Source organism: Bufo gargarizans, chromosome 6 (genome assembly GCF_014858855.1).
Source record: "Bufo gargarizans isolate SCDJY-AF-19 chromosome 6, ASM1485885v1, whole genome shotgun sequence".
Classification (NCBI taxonomy): domain Eukaryota; kingdom Metazoa; phylum Chordata; class Amphibia; order Anura; family Bufonidae; genus Bufo; species Bufo gargarizans.
Window position 1 is genome coordinate 126534619 of NC_058085.1, and position 25199 is coordinate 126559817.

General features: G+C 43.6%; 1 protein-coding gene across 3 annotated transcripts in view; it reads right to left on the reverse strand.

Moving 5' to 3' along the window:
- The window catches only part of LOC122940155 (junction plakoglobin), a 55628-nt gene that overhangs the window by 22925 nt on the left and 7504 nt on the right, over nt 1-25199 (reverse strand). Inside the window, exons 1-4 of one of the 3 annotated variants that reach the window (XM_044296558.1) lie at nt 7477-7610; nt 5239-5453; nt 425-675; nt 28-266 (exon numbers count right to left, since the gene is read on the reverse strand). In XM_044296558.1, coding sequence (XP_044152493.1) covers nt 28-266; nt 425-675; nt 5239-5453; nt 7477-7496 — 725 coding nt within the window. In that variant the 5' untranslated portion in view covers nt 7497-7610. Of the gene's footprint in view, nt 1-27; nt 267-424; nt 676-5238; nt 5454-7447; nt 7611-25199 lie in introns of those variants that run through there. The other 2 variants (XM_044296560.1, XM_044296559.1) reach the window with 2 other exon arrangements.

The following is a 25199-nucleotide window of genomic DNA, read 5'->3' on the forward strand; positions in this document are numbered from 1 at the left end:
AGAAACCATGGTGGGGAAGTTAGTTACCTAAGCATACGAACAAGAGCAGGAATTCCTCCAGACTTGAAAATAGACAGGAGCCCTTCTCGATGGTGGGACAAGTTGTGCAAAATGCTAGTGGTACAGCGGGCAGTTTCCATGTCACTTGTGTTCTGCATGGTACGCACAACAGCTGCAACGATCTGTGGGGACTGCATCAACGCTCTACGGGATGCTTCCTTTTTGGAGAGCTGGTTAACGATCATAGAGGCCTTGTTCACTACCACCTGATGGAACAAAAAGATGGAGCTTCTGTCACTTAGGTCCTTCATGACCCTTAAATTGCACCTTTTTATCACCCAAGATCAATCAACTTAAAAGGTTCACCAAAGCACATCTATCCAAAGCACATCTATCTGCTTATCTATATAGGATGTGACCTTACCGGATCCTCATCATTCAGGAGTTTGGTCAATTCGGGGATAGCACGGGTGGCCAGTTCAGCATCATCTTGGTAATTGATTAGGTGGACAATCGCAGATTTCAGCATTTGTGAGGGCTCTGCAAGTTTTTGCACATTGGTCTGTTGTCCATCAATTTGTGTTGACAATAGGTAAGATGTGTCTTCCACAGTTTCTGGATACATAGCTGCACGAACACGCTGGGCTCGTGTCATGGCAAGCTGAGACTCCATCTCTATGTGAAGATAGATAAGTAAACATTCAGAAATTGATAAAGAAATATTGGCAGAAACCAGTTGCATAACTAGAAATTACTGGGCCACACAGCAAATTTTCTAATGCAAAATTTCTTTGCAACCCCCACTCCTGTGCCTAGGCAAGATGGCTCTCTAAGGCTAGGCCCAGTAGCCGCTCAATCCATTTCCTACATGCATATACTGTATGTCATTTGATTGTATATAGTGTCACTGTATATAATGTAATTGTATACTACTGTTGAGGGGTCCCTGACCAAATCTTTTAGTCCTCCTCCTGGGTTTGCCCCATACCAACTGCTTCCGATATAGTTACGCCCCTGGCAGAATCTCAAGAATACACTTGGTTAGCCTACATTGAGGGTTACCTCATGGGATTAGGTTCATAAAAGGAATATCAGTCACGACAAAGGAAAACCACAAATCGAAAATCCTCAATTCCTTAAACTGAGTGATGGTACCTTTTACAGTCCCAATTATAATACCCCTAAAATAAACAATGGTACAAAATGTTGGACAGAATCAATGAAACCATTAAGGAGGACTTAGCTGATGAAGGATCGCTTTCTGTACCCTTCACCTATAAGAACAACTCTTCTAGGTTGACATGCAGTTCTCAAAGAAAAAAGGTATTGGCTTACTAAAAGATTAAACCGGAAGGTCAACTATATCTACTGGTGACATTTTGATTGTATTACATACTATTAAATTCGAAGCATATAGGGCCTTGCCGCAGCCATATCTATCAGAAGACCATAATTTTACTCCCCCATGCAACAGATCCCAATGTCCGAGAAGCACCTCGGCCAACAGTACAGCCATTGCTTGCCATCCTGAAAGGGACTGAGGGTCTCCTCAAGCAGCCATTTCCAACCACAGCCTATTTACAGTGCAGTTGGCCAATTACACAAAACTGTTACAGGCAGGAAAAACCTGGGAGTCAATTAGAGGCAACAAAGAAAATGGCTAACAAAACGCATTTGGCAAATATACAATGCATTACGGAAAAGCTGTCCATTAACATTCTCCTTGCAGAGCCGTGACTGCTCAATATGAATAGTATGGGTTGGTTACCGTATATTCCTGTATGGTAACTGCCACCAGGCTAAAACTTGTGTCAAGGCAACTGATACATTCGTAACAATCAATAGTTCTTAGTGAAATCTGCAAATGGTGTCCCAAAAGCCACAATGAGTATGATACTGGTGTTCTAAACCAGTTTAAGGCCGCAGCCAAGGCTGGCATCATGGGAAGCTGCCATAAAGACGCAAGCAGCTTCTAAAGAGGTTGCTTAAATATGCTGCAGACAAGTGCAGAGTAACAATGAAGCCTTTATTCCAACACCCAAGGTCTGAATCGCTGCCACACTAGGCTGCCGGTGCCAGCTGCAATAAAAAGAAACAGTTCCCCCTGGAAATTCACATGAACGAGACATAGTGCGTGAACAGCAAACAGCCTTCTATGGTATGTGCTATCTGTGGACACTCCTCCAGCTTGAGGGCCAAAGAAGCAAAAAATTGCTTCCTCTGTGTCAAGTGGAGGAAAGATGGTGCCAGCTTAAAGGGGTTACCCAAAGATATAAATGTATTCCCCCATCTTCAGGATCTAATCTGACTGCTGCTCCATTGATCTGGAGAAACTGGGACTCCCATTACCATCCCTGCAGTTGGACCTCCACGAATCATAAGTATGGGAGTCACAATTTTCCCCAGATCAATAGAGTGGCGGTCAACTATGGGTGCTACACTCTATTTCTTCACTATGGCACTGCATAGATGGGAGTATACTGTTCTACCACGATCTCTGGCAGTCTCAAAGAATAAATGGAGTGGCAGTGCGCATGTTCAACCACCACTCTCATCCAGGGAACTCGAGACCCCCATTTTTGCAGTCAGTGCCAGCAGCCAGATCTCCAACGAAGTACCCGAAGCACAAGTTAGTTTAAATTAACAACTAAATTCAGTTCAGAATATAATCCCCAAAAACTATTTGAGATAAAGAAACAAATTGCCAGAGCAGGAATGTTGTAGTCGTACTGATGTGTATGTGTGGTGACCAGTACAGTGGTAGGATGGGCGGGGAGTAAAAACAAGATTGGCTGGACATATTAGAAACATTAGAAAGGGTTTGATCACTCACAATGTGTACCAGCATTTCAAACAAGAACATGAATGCAATCCAAAAGGTCCGAATGCTGTTGGTGGATTTGTCGGGTGGACCCACCGTGGAGGCGGGGGGGGGGTCACTTCATTAAAACGGTTGCAAAAAGACACAAAACATATTTTTCTGATAAAATTTAATGTGGAAATTTACATGTAATTGCTTAATGCAAATTTTTTGGGCTGTGTTCACAGAGTGCAGTCTTAAAGCATCATTTTCCTTTCTCTTTGGCTGGGAAATGGATTCTCCGAATGAGCAGTTTACTTGGTGCACTGAGATGGCCATGATTGTATTGGAGGCTGCGCTAGACTAGAGCCATGCAGGCCGAATATACCAGTATGATCGATTTGATATATCAGATACACTAATAGGGATCTGGTATTTTTATTTTTTTTATTTCTCTCTATATTTTAACCCAACACTCTTTGGACAAGTAGGTGAAATATTGAAATTGACAATTTTGGGCCGTATTCACATGGTGCAGTTTCGATGCAGTTCCCCCCCCCTCCTTTTTAATTTTGGGACTGAGAATTTATTTTATAATGGGTTTGCCGAGTCCTACTTCATACAGGCTGGTAGCTACACTGTGAATGCACCCTTATGAGGTTTTTAAGTGACGTGACTTGTGACCTGGAAAAGTTGGTGCTTATGAAATTAAAAAAATGTGGTCTCAAGCTCAGAATAGGAACACCTGAAGAAGCCTTGTAAGGGGACATTAGTTTGGTACTTATGAGCTCCAGCCTGAGATCTTTTCTACCATTTTACTATATGATTTACACAAGATGTTCATCTTTGACTGACCTGAAACAATCCAGCAGATTGTTTTACCTTAAATGACTCTGCACAAGGTTCTCCCTTTGTGTCTCCATATTCCTGTGACTGGAGGAGGATTGTGATCCAAGATGCATAGTGCCAGCTGGCAAACAGTGATCTGAAAGTGTGAGGAGGCTGAAGTGTGGCCATCTACAGCAACTTTTACGCTGGGTTCACACCTGAGCATTTTACAGCGTGTTCAAACGCGCTGTAAAACGCTCAACACATGAAAACCAATGCTTCCCTATGGCCCTGGTTCAAACTTGAGCATTTTACAGCGCATTTGAACACTCTGAAAAACGCCCTACGCTCAAAAAAGTTCTTGAGCTTCTTTGGGGCGTTTTGTCGCGCGTTCCCGTACATAGACTTTCGGGAACGCGCAACAATGGGCGTTCGCTTGTCTCTGTATGCGCGATTGTAAACCCCGGTACAATCGCGCATACAGAGCGCTCCTTTCAGAACGCTCAGGTGTGAACCCAGCGTTAGTGATCCATACAGGAGGGAATGTCGACAAGGATGCTACGAGGAGACTAGCAAGAGGACAGTGCCTACATTGTTGGTGAGAAGATCACTTCTTTGGAGTAAAGCAGGTGCTTTTTTACAGCTGTTTCTGAGATACAAGGGTTAACAAATCAGTTTGTTTGTAAGCAGTCACTCTGCATTCTCCAAATTCCCTCCATGGCTCATGTGTAGCATCTATGACCTTCTGGCCTGAAACACTCATTATAGCTCAATTTGTTTCAAACTGATAAGGCTACTTTCACATTATTGTTTTCAATACCGCTATTGAGATCCATCATAGGATCTCAACAGCGGAAGAAAACACCTCAGTTTTGTCCCCATTCATTGTCAAAACTGAATGCACCAAAATGCATTCAGTTCCATTTGGTTGCGCTCCTATCGCAGACAGAACGCTGCTGCAAGCAGCGTTTCTCTGTCCGCGATGTGGTGCGGAGCAAGACGGATCGGTCATGACTCACAATGTAAGTCAATAGGGACGGATCGGTTTTCTCTGACAATCGAAAACAGATCCGTCCCCCATTGATTTTCAATGGTGTTCATGACGGATCAGTCATGGCTATAGAAGACATAATAGAACCAGATCCGTTCATGTTGTATTATTATAATGGAAGAGTTTTTTGCAGATCCATGATGAATCTGCAAAAAACGTTAGTGTAAGTAGCCTAAGGCTTAAATAAGTGTTTATGAGGTCAGGAGATCAGGAATGAGAGCTACAAACACAAAGTGACAGCTTGCAAACTGATTTTGTTTAACCCTTGTATCTCAGAAACAGCTGAATTTTTTCATAACGACTAATTAAAAAAAGGATTTTTAGTAAAAAAAAAAAAAAAAAAAAAAAAAAAAAAAAAAAAAAAACACACATGCTCCTGAAGGTGTACATAGCCTTTAAACTAAAAGTGGCGTGCTGGGATTTATTTTTATTTTTTTCACCGGTTGTGCCACAGGTTGTGCTCTGCATCCTTACTTTGTTTCTGTTTATTAACTCATGTTCTCTTTGCAGAGGGGAACGCTGCACTTGGAAAACTCACAATTCCTCCTACAAAACATACCTGGTGCTTGTTGCTGTGTATAGGTGGTGGTCTTCACAGTCGTGTACTGTTTAGTGTAGCCCATGTCGTCATCCTCCATAAGCACGGTCTTGCCGTTCAGCGATGGTGCAGAGGTGTTCATGCCAGAGTTGATACCAGAATCGTAGGTGTAAGTTTTCTGCCACTCTGTGACCTTAATAGGCCGATCCGCTACGTCGATTAACTCCATTCTACTTCTGTAAAGAAGAAAACAGCGAGAATCAGTTCCGTCTGCTCAATTAATTTACCCGCAATGCACAGAGCGCACCAAGTCCACAGGAAGCCATCTGTCTGCAGAATAACCAGTAGCTGAACGTAATCACAAGAATGCTAAATCCATATGGATAGGTCATGTACGAAGCAAACAATACACTAAATAGACGACATCGCCCTCAAAATTCTATAGATATAATAAGGGGTATGTATGTAATAGAGGCTAAAGATATATGCGCTGCCGCTTTTTATGGAGAGATCTGGCATTAGTGAAACAGTCAGCTGTTCTAGAGTGGAAAAAACAAAAACCTCAAAAGACATTTACAGCTGGCGTCCATGGTGAAAATGTTTTATGCAGGAGACAGCTGGCACATAGTCATGGAACGGGAAGTAAGCAGCAGCAATTCTCAGTGCACATGTAGTGGTGGTACATAGGTGTGTGTGGGTGTCCTCTGTGCATACCCAAATGCAAAGAATATACTATACTACAACAAAGTTAGATAAAGTGGAGTAACACAGACGGCATACTATACAATCTTCAACAGGACTGTGCGAATAGCTATACGGTCATTAAACAGTGCCACTAATGGCTAAATAGACAGTTGGGTTGCTACTGCTCAAGACGAGTGGTCTCGAAAGAACAGATGCTGGAGAAGATTATTCCCAGTTTGATATCAGCAGATGCTCTGCAAAATGCATTTTTAAACATGGTTTTGGAATTGGGAAGAAACTGAGCAGTCTCAAGGCTCTAAAAGGAATTAGCAAGCCAAAAATCCCATTATCACACTCGTTACCCTCTTCACTCGGTGGAGAAACACTTCATAGCAGAAGACTTCAATGTGAACATAAAAATATTACTATATCCACATAAAAGAGCAGAGTAGTTGGCTGCCACTCAAGCCAAGTTAGGACAAAAGATTACCAGATTAGACAATTCGACAAGGTCCTAGATATTAGTAGCTTGGTGTGCAGTAGACTTTGGATCATTAGCAAATGCCCCAACATTTGCTAAAGCGGTCAAATAATATTTCATAGGAATGATTAACTTTACAGTGAAGTGATTTATAGCAGTTTGAACCTCTAAAAAGTTATTTTGAATGTTGCTCATACATAGTCACATTTCTGTAGCCATACACTGGAAATATCAAGAGGTTCAAGGTGACCCAAAGTGTTCCCATTCCAATCAAATAATCAGTCGCCTTTCTCATAGTAAAGGAAACAACTGTAACCTGTTCATCTAGCAATGAGGGATGGAAGGAACTCATTGTAGGAGGACTGGAATATTCCTCAATGACTACATTTCTTGGTGAGACATCTCACCATGCTTGGCCAACTTCGTGAAACCTTGAGGTGGTCTGTTTGTACAGAAGCCAAAAGATCTTTTTCTAACTCCTTGCAGCTATCAAACCATTATAGAGCCATACTACAAAAATTTGACTAAGATATTTTAGAATAGTAGCAATGCAATATAGTAGTAAGAAGCTAGAAGACCACCATGGACACTCTACAACTGAACCATATCACACAAACAAGATTTATAAGTTATATGTATGAAAGAGAAATAATTATTAGGTGACTAAGCCAAAATAATTGTGCTCGTCTTTTACCTTGAACCCTATAAAAAGTTCTTGTTGACAATTTACCCCATTCCACCAATATGGAGCTGATCTAACACCTCATTTTCTAAAGCTCCAGACACCTCAAAGTCTTTCTGGTTCAGATAACGCAATCCAATATATAGCACTAGTAAAGGAAAGACCCAAACAGCCTGTGGAGCAGAAACTTTGAAGTAACAAATCGAAGAATAATGCCATCAATGTAAGGACTGTCCAATGTACCATGAGCCATAGATACTATAGAAATAAACAACCAAGTGATTCACCCTCCTCTACCCTCTGAAAAATAATCAAAAGTTAGGTAGGGCTGGGTACAGCTCTCATAACCCTAATCCTTTGAAGATGGTCTTCAGACAAATTACCTCACTCATCAAGAATAATATCAGCTTACAGCAAGGAAGCACGAATCATTCTTTGACCAGAGGAAAGACGCCTTCTTAGAAAATAAAAATCCAAATAGGGGTGCGGAAAAAAGAAAAATAAGGAAGACCATAAACAAGCAGAGACAAAGCCAGCTGCTCGTCCGAGGGAGGCACACCCTGAGCTGGAATGTCAGCCTGTCACACAGTCCCTGCTTAGGGTTTCCTCTGGAGTTCTAGGGCGGGGAGAAGAGGACAAGCAGGTTTATCTAGAAAATAAAAAGGCAGGGAAGGGATGGGATGGAGAATCTCTGTGCCCTCTGCCGCCCCACGGGACAGGGAGACAAAGGGCCACACAATGCGCTGATCAGTCACACAATGTTAAGTGTGTGTCAACACAACGTATCGACAAAGACCCACTGCAAGGTTTTGTTAGACTGAAATGCGAATGTGCTGCCAGCATACAGAGGAACAGAAAGGGCACGCTTGATGCCAAGTTTTGAGGGGCACTTATCTGTGTGCCACAATCGTGAGAGCTAGATGTACTGGACTATTACAGCTGGTATAACGGGACAGAACGCCCCCACCGTTCATACCAGCTTCATTAATTAAACATGGGATAATATAAGAGTTCTATTCCTCTTAGTTCAGGGCGTGCAAAAGGTAGCAGTCACATGGCAAAAATGCCACATGGTAGGTGGGGGCTGCTGCAGATCTTGCATTGGTGATTAAGCTAAGAGTTTCTTATATGTTAGATGAATGACACGACCACTAATGGTCACGATTACAGCGTCAGTAATTAGTCACCCAGCTTTTCAGAATTTGGCATTCTTACCCAAAGATTGCTATTCCCTCTTGCTCTGTAGGTGCAGGTCTAGACTGTAGTGCAAGCTGTCAACTAGAAGTTCATTGCTCGGAGACTTGCACGTGACACCACTCCAGGAGCAGAGGCTGAAATAAGGCAGGGGTAATGGGTTCTGCCATGTGCCGACCCTCCCCCAGCCTGTAACTATGACATTAACCAGGAATGCCATTATCAGGGCTGGTGGGGGTGTCAATAACAAGTTCATACAGATGACATATTAATCAGAAATTCCTTTACAGATAACAGCGAGGAGAAACCCAACCACAAGCTACAAATTCACACGTGGCTCAGGCTGCAGACACTCGCCAAGTGCACCATGTTTTTTTTTTTTTTTTTTTTTTAGACTGGCATGGTGGCACTGTACATGCAGCTAGGTCTTTTGTAAATTGTTTGCCCAGTGATTCACAACTGCGTGCTTCTCCTCCGCCACAATAAAACTAGGGCTTCCTGTCAAGCGTATTATCCTGCACCGCCAGGCCTGCTAAATAATGCAGCAAGTGACACATTCGCTTCCCATCGAAGGCGGGAGACCACGACAGTCAGAGGGGAACTGTCTCTCCGAATACTAAAGTATAGCAAATTCCCCAAGATAAAAATGAGTGGTGGCATCAATTTAGTGGACAGCGCCCCCCACTGCGTATGCGCTGTAAAACACCCTCGGCTGAAGGAGGACAGGGGAGGAGGGGGCGTGACATTATGAAGGCATTTGTTAAACCAGAGTGACATCTGTCAGGTCAGATATACAATTAGTAATTCAGTAATGTTCATACTAATGGTAAGTGAATCACAACCCATGGGAAGACGTGAAATGCTTGCCACACCTGTAAGGCTCTGTTCACACATGAAGGATCTGAGGAGGATTCCCTTTCTAAATACTCATCAAATCCACCAATACTCTGCACCCAATGCAAGTGAATGGGGCGTTCTAAACTCTGATCACACACAGCATGGGGGGGGGGGGGGGAAATAAAAATAAATAAACACAAAACACTACAATCCTAGAGTTTATTTTCTAGTTTTTTGTTTTATTTTGCTACTGCTGTTTGTTAATTAGGTGGTGTGTTTTTTTTTTGCAAAAACTGCAACAAACCCCCCCCTCCCCAAAAAAAAAAAAAAAAAAAAAAAATATACTGCCTGCTTTAGACTAGTAAATTTATTTTTTTACTACAAGTAAAAATTTACTTATGTGAAAACCCTTAAAAAATGGGGCATAAAGTGGACCATGCGCTAAAGGACCTATACAATTTTAATGGCTAGGTATCTAGAGATTTCACATTTTGAAATTTGTTCACACTTCATTTGTTGGTAAAAGGTGAATTGCGTAACGGATTCTGTTACCACGGACCATAACGCAAGTCTTTAACGGAATGCATAAAGAAATACCTTTAGAGGACTCCCCTGCATAACGGAAACGGGACAGATCCGTTTTGCAGGCTATAGACTTCTATTATGATGGAATAAATAACGATACCGGGATTTGACATTTATAGATACTAGGCTGCCCTACTTCGCAGCCTAGCATTAGAGAACATGGAGTCAGCGCCCTCATGTTTCCTCAGCAGCACAGAAACATGGAAGGTGTCGGCAGATAAGAACCATTTGGCCCATCTAGTCTGCCCAATATACTAAGTACTATGGATAGCCACTGGCCCTATCTTATATGAAGGATGGCCTTATGCTTAGCCCATGCATGCTTAAACTCCTCCACTGTATTTGCAGCTACCACTTCTGCAGGAAGGCTATTCCATGCATCCACTACTCTCTCAGTAAAGTAATACTTCCTGATATTACTTTTAAACCTTTGCCCCTCTAATTTAAAACTATGTCCTCTTGTAGCAGTTTTTCTTCTTTTAAGGCCCCATGCACACTGCCGTGTTTCACGGCCGTATGCGGGCCGTGGAACCGCGGCCTGGATCCCTCCTGAGAGCAGGAGCGCACGGCGTCACTGGTTGCTATGACGCCGTGCACTCCCTGCTGCCGCCGCAATACAGTAATACACTGGTATGATCTATACCAGTGTATTACTGTACTGTGCCGGCAGCAGGGAGCGCACGGAGTCATAGCAACCAGTGACGCCGTGTGCTCCTGCTCTCAGGAGGGATCCAGGCCGCGGTTCCACGGCCCGCATACGGCCGTGAAACACGGCAGTGTGCATGAGGCCTAAAGAAGAGAAGGGGAGAAGGAGTCACTCTCCCCCCCCCCCCTGTGCCGCTGATGCCAATAAGGCTACTTTCACACTTGCGCTTGATCGGATCCGTTCTGAACGGATACGATCATATTAATGCAGACGGAGGCTCCGTTCAGTACGGATCCGTCTGCATTAATAACTTAGAAAAATTTCTAAGTGCGCAAGATGCCTGAGCGGATCCGTTCAGACCTTCAATGTAAAGTCAATGGAGGACGGATCCGCTTGAAGATTGAGCCATATGGTGTCATCTTCAAGCGGATCCGTTCCCATTGACTTACATTGTAAGTCTGAACGGATCCGCTCGCCTCCGCACGGCCAGCTGAACGCTGCAAGCAGCGTTCAGCTGTCCGCCTGGCCGTGCGGAGCGGAGGCTGAACGCCGCCAGACTGATGCAGTCTGAGCGGATCCGCTCCATTCAGACTGCATCAGGGCTGGACGGAGGCGTTTGGGTCCGCTCGTGAGCCCCTTCAAACCGAGCTCACGAGCGGACCGACGAACGCTAGTATGAAAGTAGCCTAAGGAGAGGGGCGGGCACATTGTACCACCAATGATAATTAACCTTTAATACAGGAGGCAGGTGCCGGCAGCAGAATAACATAGCCGGCACCCTGCCTCTGACAGGGAGCTGTGATTAGCGGCAGTTAACCCCTCAGGTGCGGCACCTGAGGAGTTAACTGCCGCTGATCTGCTGCCGGCACCCGCCTCCTGTATTAAAGGTAAATTATCATTGGTGGCGCAGTGCGCCCCCCCCTTCTTATTGGTGGCAGTGGTAGCTTCTGATCGGAGCCCCAGCAGTAAAATTCTGGGGCTCTGATTAGTTACCATGTAAGCCAGGACACTACTGAAGCCCTGGCTGCCATGGTATTCTCCCTGCTGCTGTGTGCACTATGCACAGGGCAGCAGGGAGAGTGTGAAGTCCTAGTCACCCTCGTCTACATAGGCTCAACCATACCCCGATAACATTCAACAATGTTGTTCTACACGATTGGAAAACCAAACCGTCCTACTCAACATCTGGCAGTAAAACATCTTGCAGACAGCTCCATACTGAGTCGTCCAACATACAGACGCTGCAGACTGAAAAAATCCAATTTTCTGCTCATTATAGCTGTGAGTGAAAGTTGCCACATAGAAGACGAGGTGCTACTCCCTGGAGAGGACACGTTAGATTGCACTGATCTTTGCTAAAACCAAGTGAGAGAGACACAGCTGATGCCGGGCCATTAAAAGAGACAAAGAAGGCAACTGGAAATGAGATTTAGCTGTAAGGGCTGTATTACATCAGATTATCTCCAGTGTATGTCCAATTAGACCAATAGTTGGTGTGTACAACAAGAGGTTTGTGTGTTTGTGAAAGACTAAATGGCCATCTGACCAATGATTGGTCAGAAAACTTGTCTCATAATCTGCTGGTGTAATACAGCCCTAAAATATACAATTCAAGGACCAAAGTACTACAAGGAGACTGTTCTATTCCATGGACCTGGGACAAGACCCATGTGGACACACACTTTCATTTGCATTGCACACCAATAATGCAAAGAAATCTTTTGAGGGCTCCAAAACTTAATATATAGCACCAAGCTCATGGACATGGCCAACTTACAGCCCAAAAATGTAGCGCGTTTCATGTTCCTTTGTTATGGAGATATATGGCAAAAAGCGGTTCTTTACAAAAGGAACTATAGAGAGTCTGTGGGCTGCCATAACAATGTTTATTGGGCATAAGAAATAAATATATATATATATATATATATATATATATATATATATATATATATATATATTTTTTTTTTTATAGATGCATATTTTGGTTTCTCTAATTCTTCAGACTTTGTGTACGTTTTTTACTTGCTAGGATGTGGCTCCAAACCAATAGTTCCAAGCTGCACCATTTACCCTTTAGACGCCTTGTTACAACTGGAGAACACCATTTCTGTTTTAAAAAAAAAACACGATTTTATTTAATTATGCAAAAAGTATTGTTAAAAATGCCCATTTAGAAAAGTGCATTTAGAATATCATCTTAAATTTGACTCTAGCTCCCAGGTTCTTCATTCTGCCTGCGCTATCCCTCCCCCACTCCACTACAAGACAAATTGGTCTTCTCAACCTCAGCAGTTGATGAGTTACACTGAAAAGAAGCAAGTCCCCCCAGCACCGCTGACAGCTCCAGTAACTGTGTGGATGTGACAGCCCGGCATGAGCTGTAATTCTGAAAACCCCAAAAGATGTCAGGCTAATTCTGATTAACAGGCCCCGAGTGCCTCTACTCACTGCTGCTTGTTACAATTATCTACTTAATGGGAACCGAATGAGCCTATCTGCAGGGCATGGTGGGAGAAGAGACACTTTTATCCAGGACATGTTCTTTAACAACCTTCAAAAATACTCTTGGGGTGGAAAAAAATAAAATAAAAAAAATATAAAGTCTGCAATTGAACCTACAGAAATTCGTTTCCAAATAAACCAAAGTGTCAAATCTGCCAATTAGCAGAGCTTTACATGGAAAGACCCGACATGATTAGGCCACCTCCACACATGCACTTGAAGTGTCAGCATTCTGTTCTGCCAAAAGAACAGAATACTGGCATTATCATAATGACATGACAGATAGATACCACGGCATGCAAAATACTGCTTCTTCTTAATAACTGCCCAGCCTAAAGATGCTGCCAAACCCTACAATGAACAAGCAAACATTTGTTCATCAGGTGAAAGCCTCTCTGGTGTGGTCACCTACAGCATCTTTTCTGGGTCACAGAATATGTATGGGGAGGAGTGATCACTCGTCAGAGGGGTTTTTGCCACCCAGGTACCCCTCTAATCCCTTTCCAAAACCCGTGGTTCTGTTTCCCACTCTCCTGCCAACAATGCAGTCCATCCTGCACAGGTTCACACCATGAAGAAGCAAAGGGAAGGGAAGCCACCAGGACAGGCCGCCCCTTTTCCAAGGAACCTGTAGTAACTGCATAGTCTGTCTGTATGCATAGCATTAATTACAAAAGAGATGCATTATTCTAGGAAAAATATTTTTCATTTCACTGGTGGGTCAAGAACAGGTTATGGGATTACTGGAGTTAACCTAAAATAGGATACAGTTCCATGGACGGACAGATGGAAATGAGCATGATCCTTCCTGAAAGAGGCAGGAAGTGACATTGTTCAGTAGCCCAGAGTTGGTTACAATGAAAAGCTAACTCCACCTCGGTCACTCACTTCATGGGGTTTTTAAGTCCTAAGAATTTCACTAAAAGATCAAAGTACCCTTAGATACTGCACCTTAGGAGGTCCTAGACTAGGACGCAGGTAATCCCTCTTCTAAAAACTGCATGCCATTTTCTTTCTAGGCAATGAACTACAACATATTTGCTAAGCCCAGTGACCATACAATAATTGTAATTAGAGCTCCTCCAGGACATCCTGTGTCTTGTTTGTGCCTTCACTCTTCTCAATGACATGTTCTCAGATGGTATCTGTCTTGTTACTAGTTTCCTTCAACTCCTGTGCAATAATTCCAACCATGCAAGTTAAAGGCTGGACTTTCGGAAAACACAAAATGGTTGCATGCACCAAGTGAATGCATAAAATGTCTGACGTCTATGTGTGCGCAACAGGAGAGATTTCAAAACTTCTAGCTTCTGAGGAGCAGGAAAATAAAATTTACTGTACAAAGTGTGAGGGAAAACACTCCTGCGAGGTGTCACTTGCGAATTATCACACGCTCATCAGGTAATGTCTACAAGGGCTAAGCCGAAGCCAAACAGTGGTGTTACCTTTCTACCCGACAGTACTTCCATACCTATGGACAACTGAGCAGACTGAAAAGGAATTCCAACACCATTGTGTGTTGTACCAACAAATTCTCAGTTAGGGTATAGAAGCTAAGTATGTTGTAGTTCTAGGTCGAACCACCACAAGTGAGTGTTCTCATTGCTAAGTGACAACCAAGGTCTTTGCACAAATTTTTCAAATAAAGTTCCAATTACCCAGAATCCTTAAAAGGGGGTTGTCCAATTTTAACCAATTTGATTACAAATACCATCAGCCTGGAGTGTTCAATTTTCTTTCAATGCCGCCACTGGAAAAATGAAGTATTATCCAGTGCCCACTGAAGTGAAGAGGCTGTACAAGAATGCACAGAGGTGGTAGATTCTCCAGAGCGAGAGACTTTTTGACCATTCATGATTTTCTTTAGTAAGGGCTCATGCACACAAATGTTTTTTTTGCATTCCGTATACAGAACCATTAATTTAAATGGGTCCGCAAAAGATGCGGACAGCACTCTGTGTGCTGTCCGCATCCGTTGCTCCGTTCCATGGTCCCGCAAAAATTATGAGGCGTGTCCTATTCTTGTCAGTTTTGCGGACAATAGGCATTTCAATAATGGGCCTCCTGTTCCATTCCGCAAATTGCGAAAGGCACACGGGCAGCATCAGTTTTTTTGCGGATCCGCAATTTGCGGCACGTCATTTGCATGAGACCCAACTGTGGTTCTTCCTACTGATGCAAACCACTCATACAAGAGAATGTTGGCTATGCGAGTGTATATACACACATAAGGCCCCTTTCACACGAGCGTGACTGATTAGGTCCGGATGCGTTCAGTGAAACTCGCACCATTTTGAAAGCAAGTTCAGTCAGTTTTATCTGCGATTGCGTTCAGTTTTTTTTTCCACGCGGGTGCAATGCGTTTTGATGAGTTTTTCACGCGTGTGATAAAAAAAAAAAACTGAAAGTATACAAATAACATCTCCTAGCAACCATCAGTGGAAAAAAATGCATCGCACCTGCACTTGCTTCCGGATGCAATCCGTTTTTCATGCAGCCCTTCACTTCTATGGGGCCAGGGCTGCGTGAAAAACGCAGAATATAGAACATGCAGCGATTTTCACGCAACACAGAAGTGATGCATGAAAAATAACGCTCATGTACACAGACCCATTGAAAGGAATGGGTCAGGATTCAGTGCGGGTACAATGCGTTGACATCACACATTGCACCCACGCGGAAAACTATTTGAAAGGGGCCTAATAGTCTGCAACTTCCATCAGCAGATCAAAACATCAAAGGTTATAGAACATAAGCAAACATTTAACAAGCTCACATGTCCCCAGCTGGCATATTTTTGGCACATTGGTTCACTCGTTATGCTGTAGGCAACTGCAGCAGTCAATTATCCACTGACCTCACTCTAGATGCGTAGATGCGTACCCATAATCAAAAACTCAGGACAACAGAATTCTAGTATTTTTTATTGGTTGGCTATCGGGCTCCATTATAGGGTGCTTTCTTGTCATCTAGGGTGGCTCCAGAAGTCTGTGGCATTTTGTCCATTGCTAAACTAGAATACGCAACAGATTCCAAGTTAAGAGCAATTAACTATTGAAGACCATAAGAAGACATGGATGGTGGTGGAACATAAGAATGTCAGCTAAGGGAACCCAATAAGGGATCCTTTTTTTCCCCCCTTTGGGGTAGGCCTAAACCGTCATCTTAGTCACTGAACAGCTGTTATGCCCAAGTATCTCAGTACTGTAGGGCAGCCATAGAAATGTATGGGATGGCAGCAGGACTCACATTTGTCATGACCATAAACCCAGAATAACAAAAAAAATGCAACAATGTTGGTCCTCTCCAATTCTGAGGTCTCGGCAAATGTGCAAGTCTCGCTGAGAACCCATTCATTTCTATAGCTGCCCTGCTCCGCTAAGATACTAGAGCATGAGAGCCATCACGTGACCAAGATTGCCGTGTAGTCCTACCTCATACAAGGCCTAATGGTGGATCCATTACTGTGGCTGCCCGTGGAGAGGATTACTTTCTGTTCTTACTGACTCAGCTGACTGGTTCAAGTGTTGTTCGATCTAGGAGTTGACCAACTCAATCCTCAAAAGCTGTTCCCAATTTTTTTATTTTTTTGCTCAGGTTCCAAGGATTGGTTGCCTACTAGGCTGGGCAATTGTTTTAGGTGATGACACCTTCCCAGTTATGATGTCACCACTGGACCAAGTACAGTCTCAGTCTACCCTTAGTACTGGAAAGCCTTTTCAAATTTTTTTTTTACAGAAAAGTTAAACAAGGATGCATGGTAAATTAACTAATACGATACGTGGAGGTAGAAGGAAATGAGCACTGAATGTACGGGCAGAGGAATTCTAGCCCCATGGACTTGCTCATAAAAGGTGTTCATTGGAACCATCTTTGCATGCGACCACATACCCTAAAGCCCCCGTCACTGTAAAAAGTCAGCACTGAGATTTTACAGCAATTAGCTGGCTATAAAAAGCAGCGGGGAAAGCACGGGTCAATGTGCAGGGCTACCATTGTACGTGCGGCTGAGCAAGCTCTGGGGCTTTTTTGTCCTAAAGGACAATAAAGGAAAGCATTGTAAGAAAAGGATGACTCAGAATATGCACAGACATTCCCTGCATCCTTTAGGGTACATGCACACGTTCAGGTGTTCGCAGGCAAATCTGTGCGGTCAATCCGCATTAATTGGTGCGGATTTCACTAAGTGAATGAAGAAAATCCGGTCAGGAAAAGATAAAATAAATTGACGTGCTGCGGATTTTAAAATCCGCACCGCAGGTCAAAATCCGCATCATGTGCATTGAGAATTTCAAATTCTCATAGAATACAATGTACATGACCTACGGCGCGGAAAATCCGCACGCAATCCTGATCGTGTGCATGTAGCCTTAGGCCTCTTGCACACAACCGTATAGATTTTTCAGTATTTTGCGGTCCGCAAAAATACGCATGATGTCCGTGTGCATTCCGTTTTTTGCTGAACGGAACAGCTGGCCCCTGATAGAACAGTACTATCCTTATCAGTTATGCAGGCAATAATAGGACACGTTCTATCTTTGAATGGAAAAACAGAAGGCATATGAAGTCCCTTCCTTATTTTTTGTGGATCCATTGAATGAATGGTTCTGTATACGGTATGCAAAAAAAGGGAATGTAAACAGAAAAAAAAAAATATATAATTTTGTGTGCAAGAGGCCTTGGATAAAGCTGAGAACTGACTCTTCAAATGCATTGTGTGGATTGTACAGAACTGGAGCGGCTCGCTTCCCCCAGGCTTTTAGAAGCAGTGAATACAATTCAGCTAAGTAGTGAAAATGGATATGGACGATGGATATTCCTTGAATACAGGTCTCGAGGTCTCATGGGTGTCACCTGGGACTGACCCTTTGACCCCCCGTGTAAGACAAGCTGGGTAGTCCAGAATTAGAAATACAGGTCTGCTCTCCCCCCCCCATGTTTTTCGTATTGCGGTTTCACTAATATTCAAGTTAAAAGCAATAGAAGAGATGGCGTGTGTAGTCCTTAAAGACCTGTATTAATGGCGCAACGTTATGGAACCGTATTTTCCGTTAGAAGAAAAATTTATGTTTGGGAACTACAGAAAATTAGAAGTTCAAAACTGAAGTCTTCTGGACAATTTTGCTCAGAATAATCTCTACAGCTATAAAGGCATAAGAAGCCTGGCCCCGGAATGATTGCTATGGGCAGCACCCTCCTTCCACTTTGTTTTAGATGTCACAGTGAACATTTGATGAAATGAATCTCTAGCCACCATCTGTAGTGGGGTTCTTGTGACTTTATAGAAAGTCCTGTGTACGTTCAGGTCTCATAAGGTCACTCGAGCCATTCTTCCACGCCAGTGATCAGCAATTACAGTACAATCACCACCTTTCCTGCTGCAAGAGATTAAGGCAGTGGAGTGCGGCTAAAACAGATGCCAAGCTACAGATGTTTGGGAATAAACCAAGAGCAAGTCTAAATTGTGCCCATGCGGTTGCAAGATATTTTAATTAGAGTGATGGATTCAATCTGCGAATGGACCTGGTGGGAGGGTAGGGGTTAATGAATTGTTCCATGCTCTAGTGTGTCCCTGGAATAATCAAAATTGTGTTTGAGCTTTGTGGTCTGGTGCTGAATCAATGAAGAAAAAAAAATGAATATATAGATATAGCCAATGGAAGAACAAAAAGTAAATAAATAAAAAATAAAAAAACTCTGGGGACCACAACTATATAGTTCCCACTACCCACAAGTCCTGCTATTCAAAATGGGTTGTAAGAACCTACTGCTGAATCATTCTCTGGCCAAACATCATGATCTAGCACCTTCGGTTCAATAAAAACCATTGGCTTTCTTACAGTCACATTAAAGGGGTTCTCCAGGAATTAGGAAAATAAAAACTTCACATACTACTGTTTTTCTTGAGTTTTTCCCTTAGTTACGGCTGTTTAAATATTTACAATATGAGGATCTTCTCAAGATGGCTCCTCTGCCAGTTCTGAGGCCAAAACTGCTTTCCCTCCCTTCCCATACACACTTGCTGTAGCCAGCAGCTCCCTGCCACCCAATCAGATCGGATTACTGAGAGACACACCTCCTCACTCTGAAGTCTAATGCAGGCATGCAGTGTGAAGGACCGCCCCTCCGTCTTCTGTTTACATTAAGTTGGGAGACAGACAAGTCCTAGTAACGGTCTTTTAAGGGAGCAGTGGAAAGGGACAGAGGACATTAATGAAAGCTGTTTTTATAAGGTAATTACAGATCTTTTGACAATCATTGACAGACTAACTCAGGTATACATGCCTAGCTCTAATAAACTAGAAAATAAAAAAATATGACAGTTATCCTTTAAATATTACTTTATTATAAATATATTCTCAAATACATTTCATTATTTATAATGGCTCGTTTTGTCTGGGGAGCAATCTAGGGAAACAAAATGGGCGCTGTCCCATTAGTTCACACAAAACCTGTCCTGATCACACAGGAGGACAAGTTACTTTACAACACTGAGGTAAAGAGCTGCCTCATCCTCCTCTTGTTCTGTTTTGTCATGGATTATGATCCTGAATACAGATAAGTACTTTAGCTGAATCTCTGGGGAATTTAGTTCATGAGGAGACATGAAGTACAGAGAGGATGGACAGGACAAGCTGTGGTAATGGAGACTGCATACAAGTGCTGCTGCTCATTAGCCACACCTCACATGTCTCATCAACTCCATTCCCACAGAGATTCACCTATATTCAGGATCATGATTCTTGACAAGCAGATCAGAGGATGAGGCAGCACTATGGCTCATTGTGGTGAAGTAACTTGTCCTCCTGTTTGAATAGGACAGGTTGTGTGTGTACTGATAGGACGGCGGCCATTTTATTTCTCCAAATTATTCCTCCCTAGACAAAACAATCCATTTTAAGTAATGAAAGGTATTTGGGAATATATTATAAATTAATATTTAAGTATTTTCATTTTCTTAAATTCCTGGAGAACCCCTTTAAGAACAAACAATTAACCATATTATGAATGCATGACATAGGACTGCCACAACTAGACTACCACCAAGCTGCCTTCCCCTGTTCCCAGAGTACATGGTTCTAATCCATCTTTCAGCCAAACATCTGAATTGTCGGACAATGTGGTTGCTTGGGCTATACACCCTAACAACCGGAGTCTGTCATTTTGGTGCAGCTGTAATTGTAAAAACAAGCTGTTCAAAAAGTCACTTGACCAAAGAAAAAGACCAGTGATCTGACCTGGGCTACTTTCACACTCGCATTAGGTGCGGATCCATCATGGATCTGCACTTACGGATCTGCACCGATAATACAACCGCATGGATCCGTTCAGAACAGAGCCATTTGTATTATCTTTAACATTGCCAAAAACTGATCCGTCTTGAACACCACTGAAAGTCAATGGGGGGGGCGGATCAGTTTTGCATTGTGTCAGTGAAAATGGATCCATACCCACTGACTTACATTGTGTATCAGGACGGATCTGTTTGCCTCCACATCATCAGTAAGACACCAAAACGCTGCAGGCAGCATTTGGTGTCTGCCTCCAGAGCGCAATGGAGGCGGAACAGAGGCAAACTAATACATTCAGAATGCATTAGGGCAAAACTGATCCGTTTCGGACCGCTTGTGAGAGCCCTGAAACGAATCTCAAACAGAAACCAAAACGCCAGTGTGAAAGTAGCCTAGGAGAGATGGCACACCTAACTTACTGGCCTGAACCGGATGCCCAAGGGCCTCAATGTCCTTGGACATTCCTGGAGCTTCAGTGCAGAAAACGGATAGTTAATGCTCTACAGACTGGCAAAAGAGAAAAATTATTACTTTAAGGTTTGTAAACCCTCCCAAATGGTGAGCCAGAGGCAACAAGTCAAACCATACCTACAAACCAAGAGGAACATGTGGCTGGCCAAATATTTTTCCAACAATAGTTACATTCAGACTGAGTCCTTGTAAGAACTAAAGCCAAAAGACGCAATGATGGGTACACTGTCATGGGCAAGTGAAGGGTCAGGGATATAAAAAAAAAAAAAAAAAAAAAACACACAACACACAACACACCCACACACACTGTGTTGACCCAGGACCCCAAAACTGCCATCCAAGAAAAGGTGGAACAAAGCTCCTTCAGCCATTGACATGTTTCTGTCCCCTACTCCATAATATTTGTCAAGCGGAGAGTCAATAGACAGAGCAAATGGAGCCAACATGTGTTGAAACTTTTGAAAGGTGGGCCCAACACCACAGCAGACAAAAGTACCACATGGCTGTCCACAAGGTGATACCATCTTACTTTGTCAGTCTGGCCAACGTCAGGGAGAGAAATGTTTTCGTGCCGAGCTAGTGCATGTTTGCATGGTCTACATCAAGCAAGTATGCAACACAGACACACTTGAGCAACTCCCCCCAGCAGCAAAGTACATGGTGAGAAACGTCCATAAATCTGGATAATGGTCCCTCAGATGTGCAGAAGAATTACAGTCTTTAGCATAGCAGGACCATTTAATTGGACGCTAGTGTTTTGCTTTCTGCTCTTGGAGATGGAGAGCCCCTGCTAGACCTTCATACCATTCCTAATCCATTAGTGCACAATGCATCTGACAACAACTGCTTATATACTGCTATTAAAAGGCATTATGTCATCCAGAAGCGGCCAACGTGCCAGCGATAAACAGAGGGCAGCGGCAATGATAGCTACTACTGTACGGGTCAGAGGCCCTAGTAAGTCATCTGTGTAAATTATTCATTACAAGACGGAATTATATGACGGGCTGTCAGAAACATCACTATGTAAAAGTCATTTTGTCGTCATCGACACATTCGCTATAGAAGCCCCAGATACATAGCAAATTGGAAATCATTCTAGAGTGCAGTTCCATGCGACTCTAGATCAACTGGGCAACAACCTATCGGCAGGTCCTAGAGAGACTGTTATCCAGCTTTCCCCAGTCACCTTAAGGTAGACTTTCTCTATTCGAGGCCTCGTGCAGGGAGCCTGCACGGTGGCAGACGGCGCTGCTACAGTACACGATATTCCCCAGAAGTAATGCTTACGGGAGACAGCACTTCAGTAAGAGCATGCCACACCTGAAATAGGAGGCATAGTCAGCCACATTATGGGCACCTATATGTGCATGGTGTCATTTTATGGATCCATACATGGAGGGGCTGGAATTCGGCTGTATGCAGGAGCCTAAAGAACTCTTTTCATGGGTTGATTGTTGGGAAGCAACCTTCGTACAAACGCTCATTCCCGATAATTGGCCCATATAAAAGGTGCCACCTAGAGTTGAGCGAATCGATTTGTAGTGTTCTGCACCTGCGAAGGTGAAGTAGAGGATGCTCCCGCTGCCACTTGACTGCCAGGGCTGGACATCTTGCGCATGTGCCCCCAGTCAGGGTAGCAGCACAAACACAGGCCCTGCTTCCGCTACTGGAGCAGTGACTGAGCCGCATGAACAGCCTCTGCACTTGCGTCACTACTCGGGGCAGAATTGTCAGGGCCAGCCGAGTCAATTGGCAGTGGGCATTCTCAGCTAAGGGGGCAAATAGTTTCGTTCATCTCTAATGCCATCTTTCGTTGCTTACAGCATCATTGATGCAGTACCGAAAAATTAAGGTTTCGGCAATACTACATTCTTAATTACATGCAATTACAAAAATATTCAGATCCATGTGCTGGTTTGAGAAGTGCAGAATATTTTTTCATGGGACAACCCCTTTAAGGATACATCCTCCACTCCTGTTCCTCTTCATAGCCAATCAGGACTGCCATTCAGGTTTCTGGGAAAGCTGAAAAATATAATCTTTGGCTTGAAGGGATAGCCTAAGGCAGCGATGGCTAACCACCGGCACTCCAGCTGTGGTGAAACTACGACTCCCAGCATGCTCCATTCATTTCTATGGAGTTCTGAGAACAGCCAAGCAAGTGTACATCTAGGGAGTCGTAGTTTTACCACAGCTGGAGTGTCGGTGAGCCATCACAGGCCTAAGGGGACACTCTGATCATGTCCATATGCCCTAAAAGTGCCTAAGGATAGCAGCTGTGCCAACAGGTACCCGCTTGCCATATCTCCAGGAACCAGTATGCTCCCAGAAAAAGGGGAAACTTCCCAGAACAGCTGTCAGATCGCCAGCACAGGTCATGCAGGGCTCCTTTCTCTATAAACGTTGCCTTTTACGCGCTCTAATTGTATGTGGCACGTCATTAGTAGCGCCCATACATGCTCTGAATGGGCATGAGGTGTCTTGTAGTGATGATCAAAATTAGAGGTGGTTATTTATATGACACAGAATTGGGCACGTATGTCAGTCTACCATTCTTTTTGCACCCATTTTGTGGATTTTGCATACAATATACCAGTTAGATACTTGACGCCAATAAGAAGCCTGAAGATGTAACCGCTCTGGTTAGACGCGTTTCAGATAAGCATTCTGATGATTGTGCAGTTTCCCATGACTTACATCAGGCCACCTCCCAAAATCTATGAATTGTTATTTGAGAAGCTTGAAACTACAAGTAGGTGGAGGCGGCACGATTCAAAAATCCATATATTCATATCAGCCTGGGTGTAGGGTATCGACAGCAATTGCAAGTAGAGGTCAATATGAGCAATTTAAATGACAATTTGTCAGTCCCAACATAAAATAGAAGTGGTCAGCATAGCCTTCGGCACGGTCATGTAGGCACCAGAAAGCAGCACCATTGCTACCTTGCCACGTACACAAATCACGACAAAAGCGCCTACTGTGTCCTATCCGGGCTGAACATACAAACCAAGCAACAGAATAAGGCTGGCCAGAAGCATCACAAAATGAGGTTAAAGACTTGTGGAAAAACATGGCTGCTCCGTTCCTAAAACAGCAGCACACTTATTCATATCTGCTACTACATCTCAGCCCCAGACTATGTTGCAATACCACGCACGGCCTGCAAACAAGATTGGCACACTTTTTACGAGGGAGTCGTGTTTAGACTGGCAATGTGATTACATGCCACACTGGACACAAGTCACCGCCATGGTTAACGTCCATCAGAAATTGATGCTTTTCGCTCATCAAGTAGCGTTCTGCACTTAAGAAGGGGTGTCCATGAAGCAGAGGATGACCTGTAACGGGGTTGTCTCGTAAAACCACCTATTCGGACATATGGACATCACCCCCGCTCTATGAGACACTCTGTAAGGAGCTTCCCCAGGCAAAAATCAGGGGTGTCAAGAGGTGGGGGTATCAGATGATCAATCCGGGGGCCACATTTTTTAAAGTGGTTGCCTCTTATGAGACAACCTCTAGTGTGTAATAAATTCACCCTTTTCAAGCTCTCTGCTTGCAGTCAGGGACTGAGGCTGAAAAGCGGCATATAAACAATATATGAGCGGGGATGCACAGGAACAGTAATTGGAAGGAAATATCGGAATGCTGGACAGCCGTAGAGAAACATGTCGCCCTCACGAGTTACAGTATCTCTAATATCGCTGCTTGGATGCAAATTCCAGGCCGGGCAGTTTTGCTTGTTGACACTGGAGGGTAAAGGGAGGCCGGGCCCCTGCTGTCAGAATGTGAGGAATGTGAACGCTGCCTGAAAACAGGTTGATGTCGGGGCCTTCAGCCTCCCCCCACCAGATTACAAGGAACAAAAACCAAACGTGAGCAATGGGTGCAGTCTATAGAGCCGCAGGGGCCCACGACTGGTAAAAACATCCAAAAAGCCTCCTAACAACGGAGAGCAAGTATACAAATAAGATCAGAGCAGTAGTCACTACAGAGAGGGCCTGCACACAGTGGATCTTTGTCGCCTATAGCAAGCAATCTTATTTTTACAGGACAGGTAAAGACATTAAAGTTGTGCCCTGATTGGTTGCCATCGGCAACAAATACAGTTCTAATAAATGAGGCCTAGTGGTTCCAGTCAAATTTGACAGAAGCATACCTACCAACATTGCAGTTGGTAAATTAGCGACAAAAAGACCCCGCCTCCTTTAACCCCAAAACAGCAGGAAACGCTACATTTCGGGCGTTGCTTACACAAGCTATGCCCATTTTTGGTCCTGGACAGACCAAATTTGCAGGGACTGTCTCTGCAAATTCAGGACTGCTGGCAACTATGCAGGAGAAGCTGGTTCTCAAGATAACATGGCGTAGGCAAAATCCACATACAAAGACGGCAAGACTACTTTAAGGGATAAAAGGGCATAACCCTAATTTACAATATCATTAAGAATATAAATAAAAGCACTGAAACCAATCACTTGTTTGGAAACATTTTTTTTTTTTTTATAAATTAGCCACAGCCTTAATAAACAAACATTCATAACTCAATTTGAACATTCATTATAAACTCTGATAAAACACTACACGAGCTCAGCCATAAGC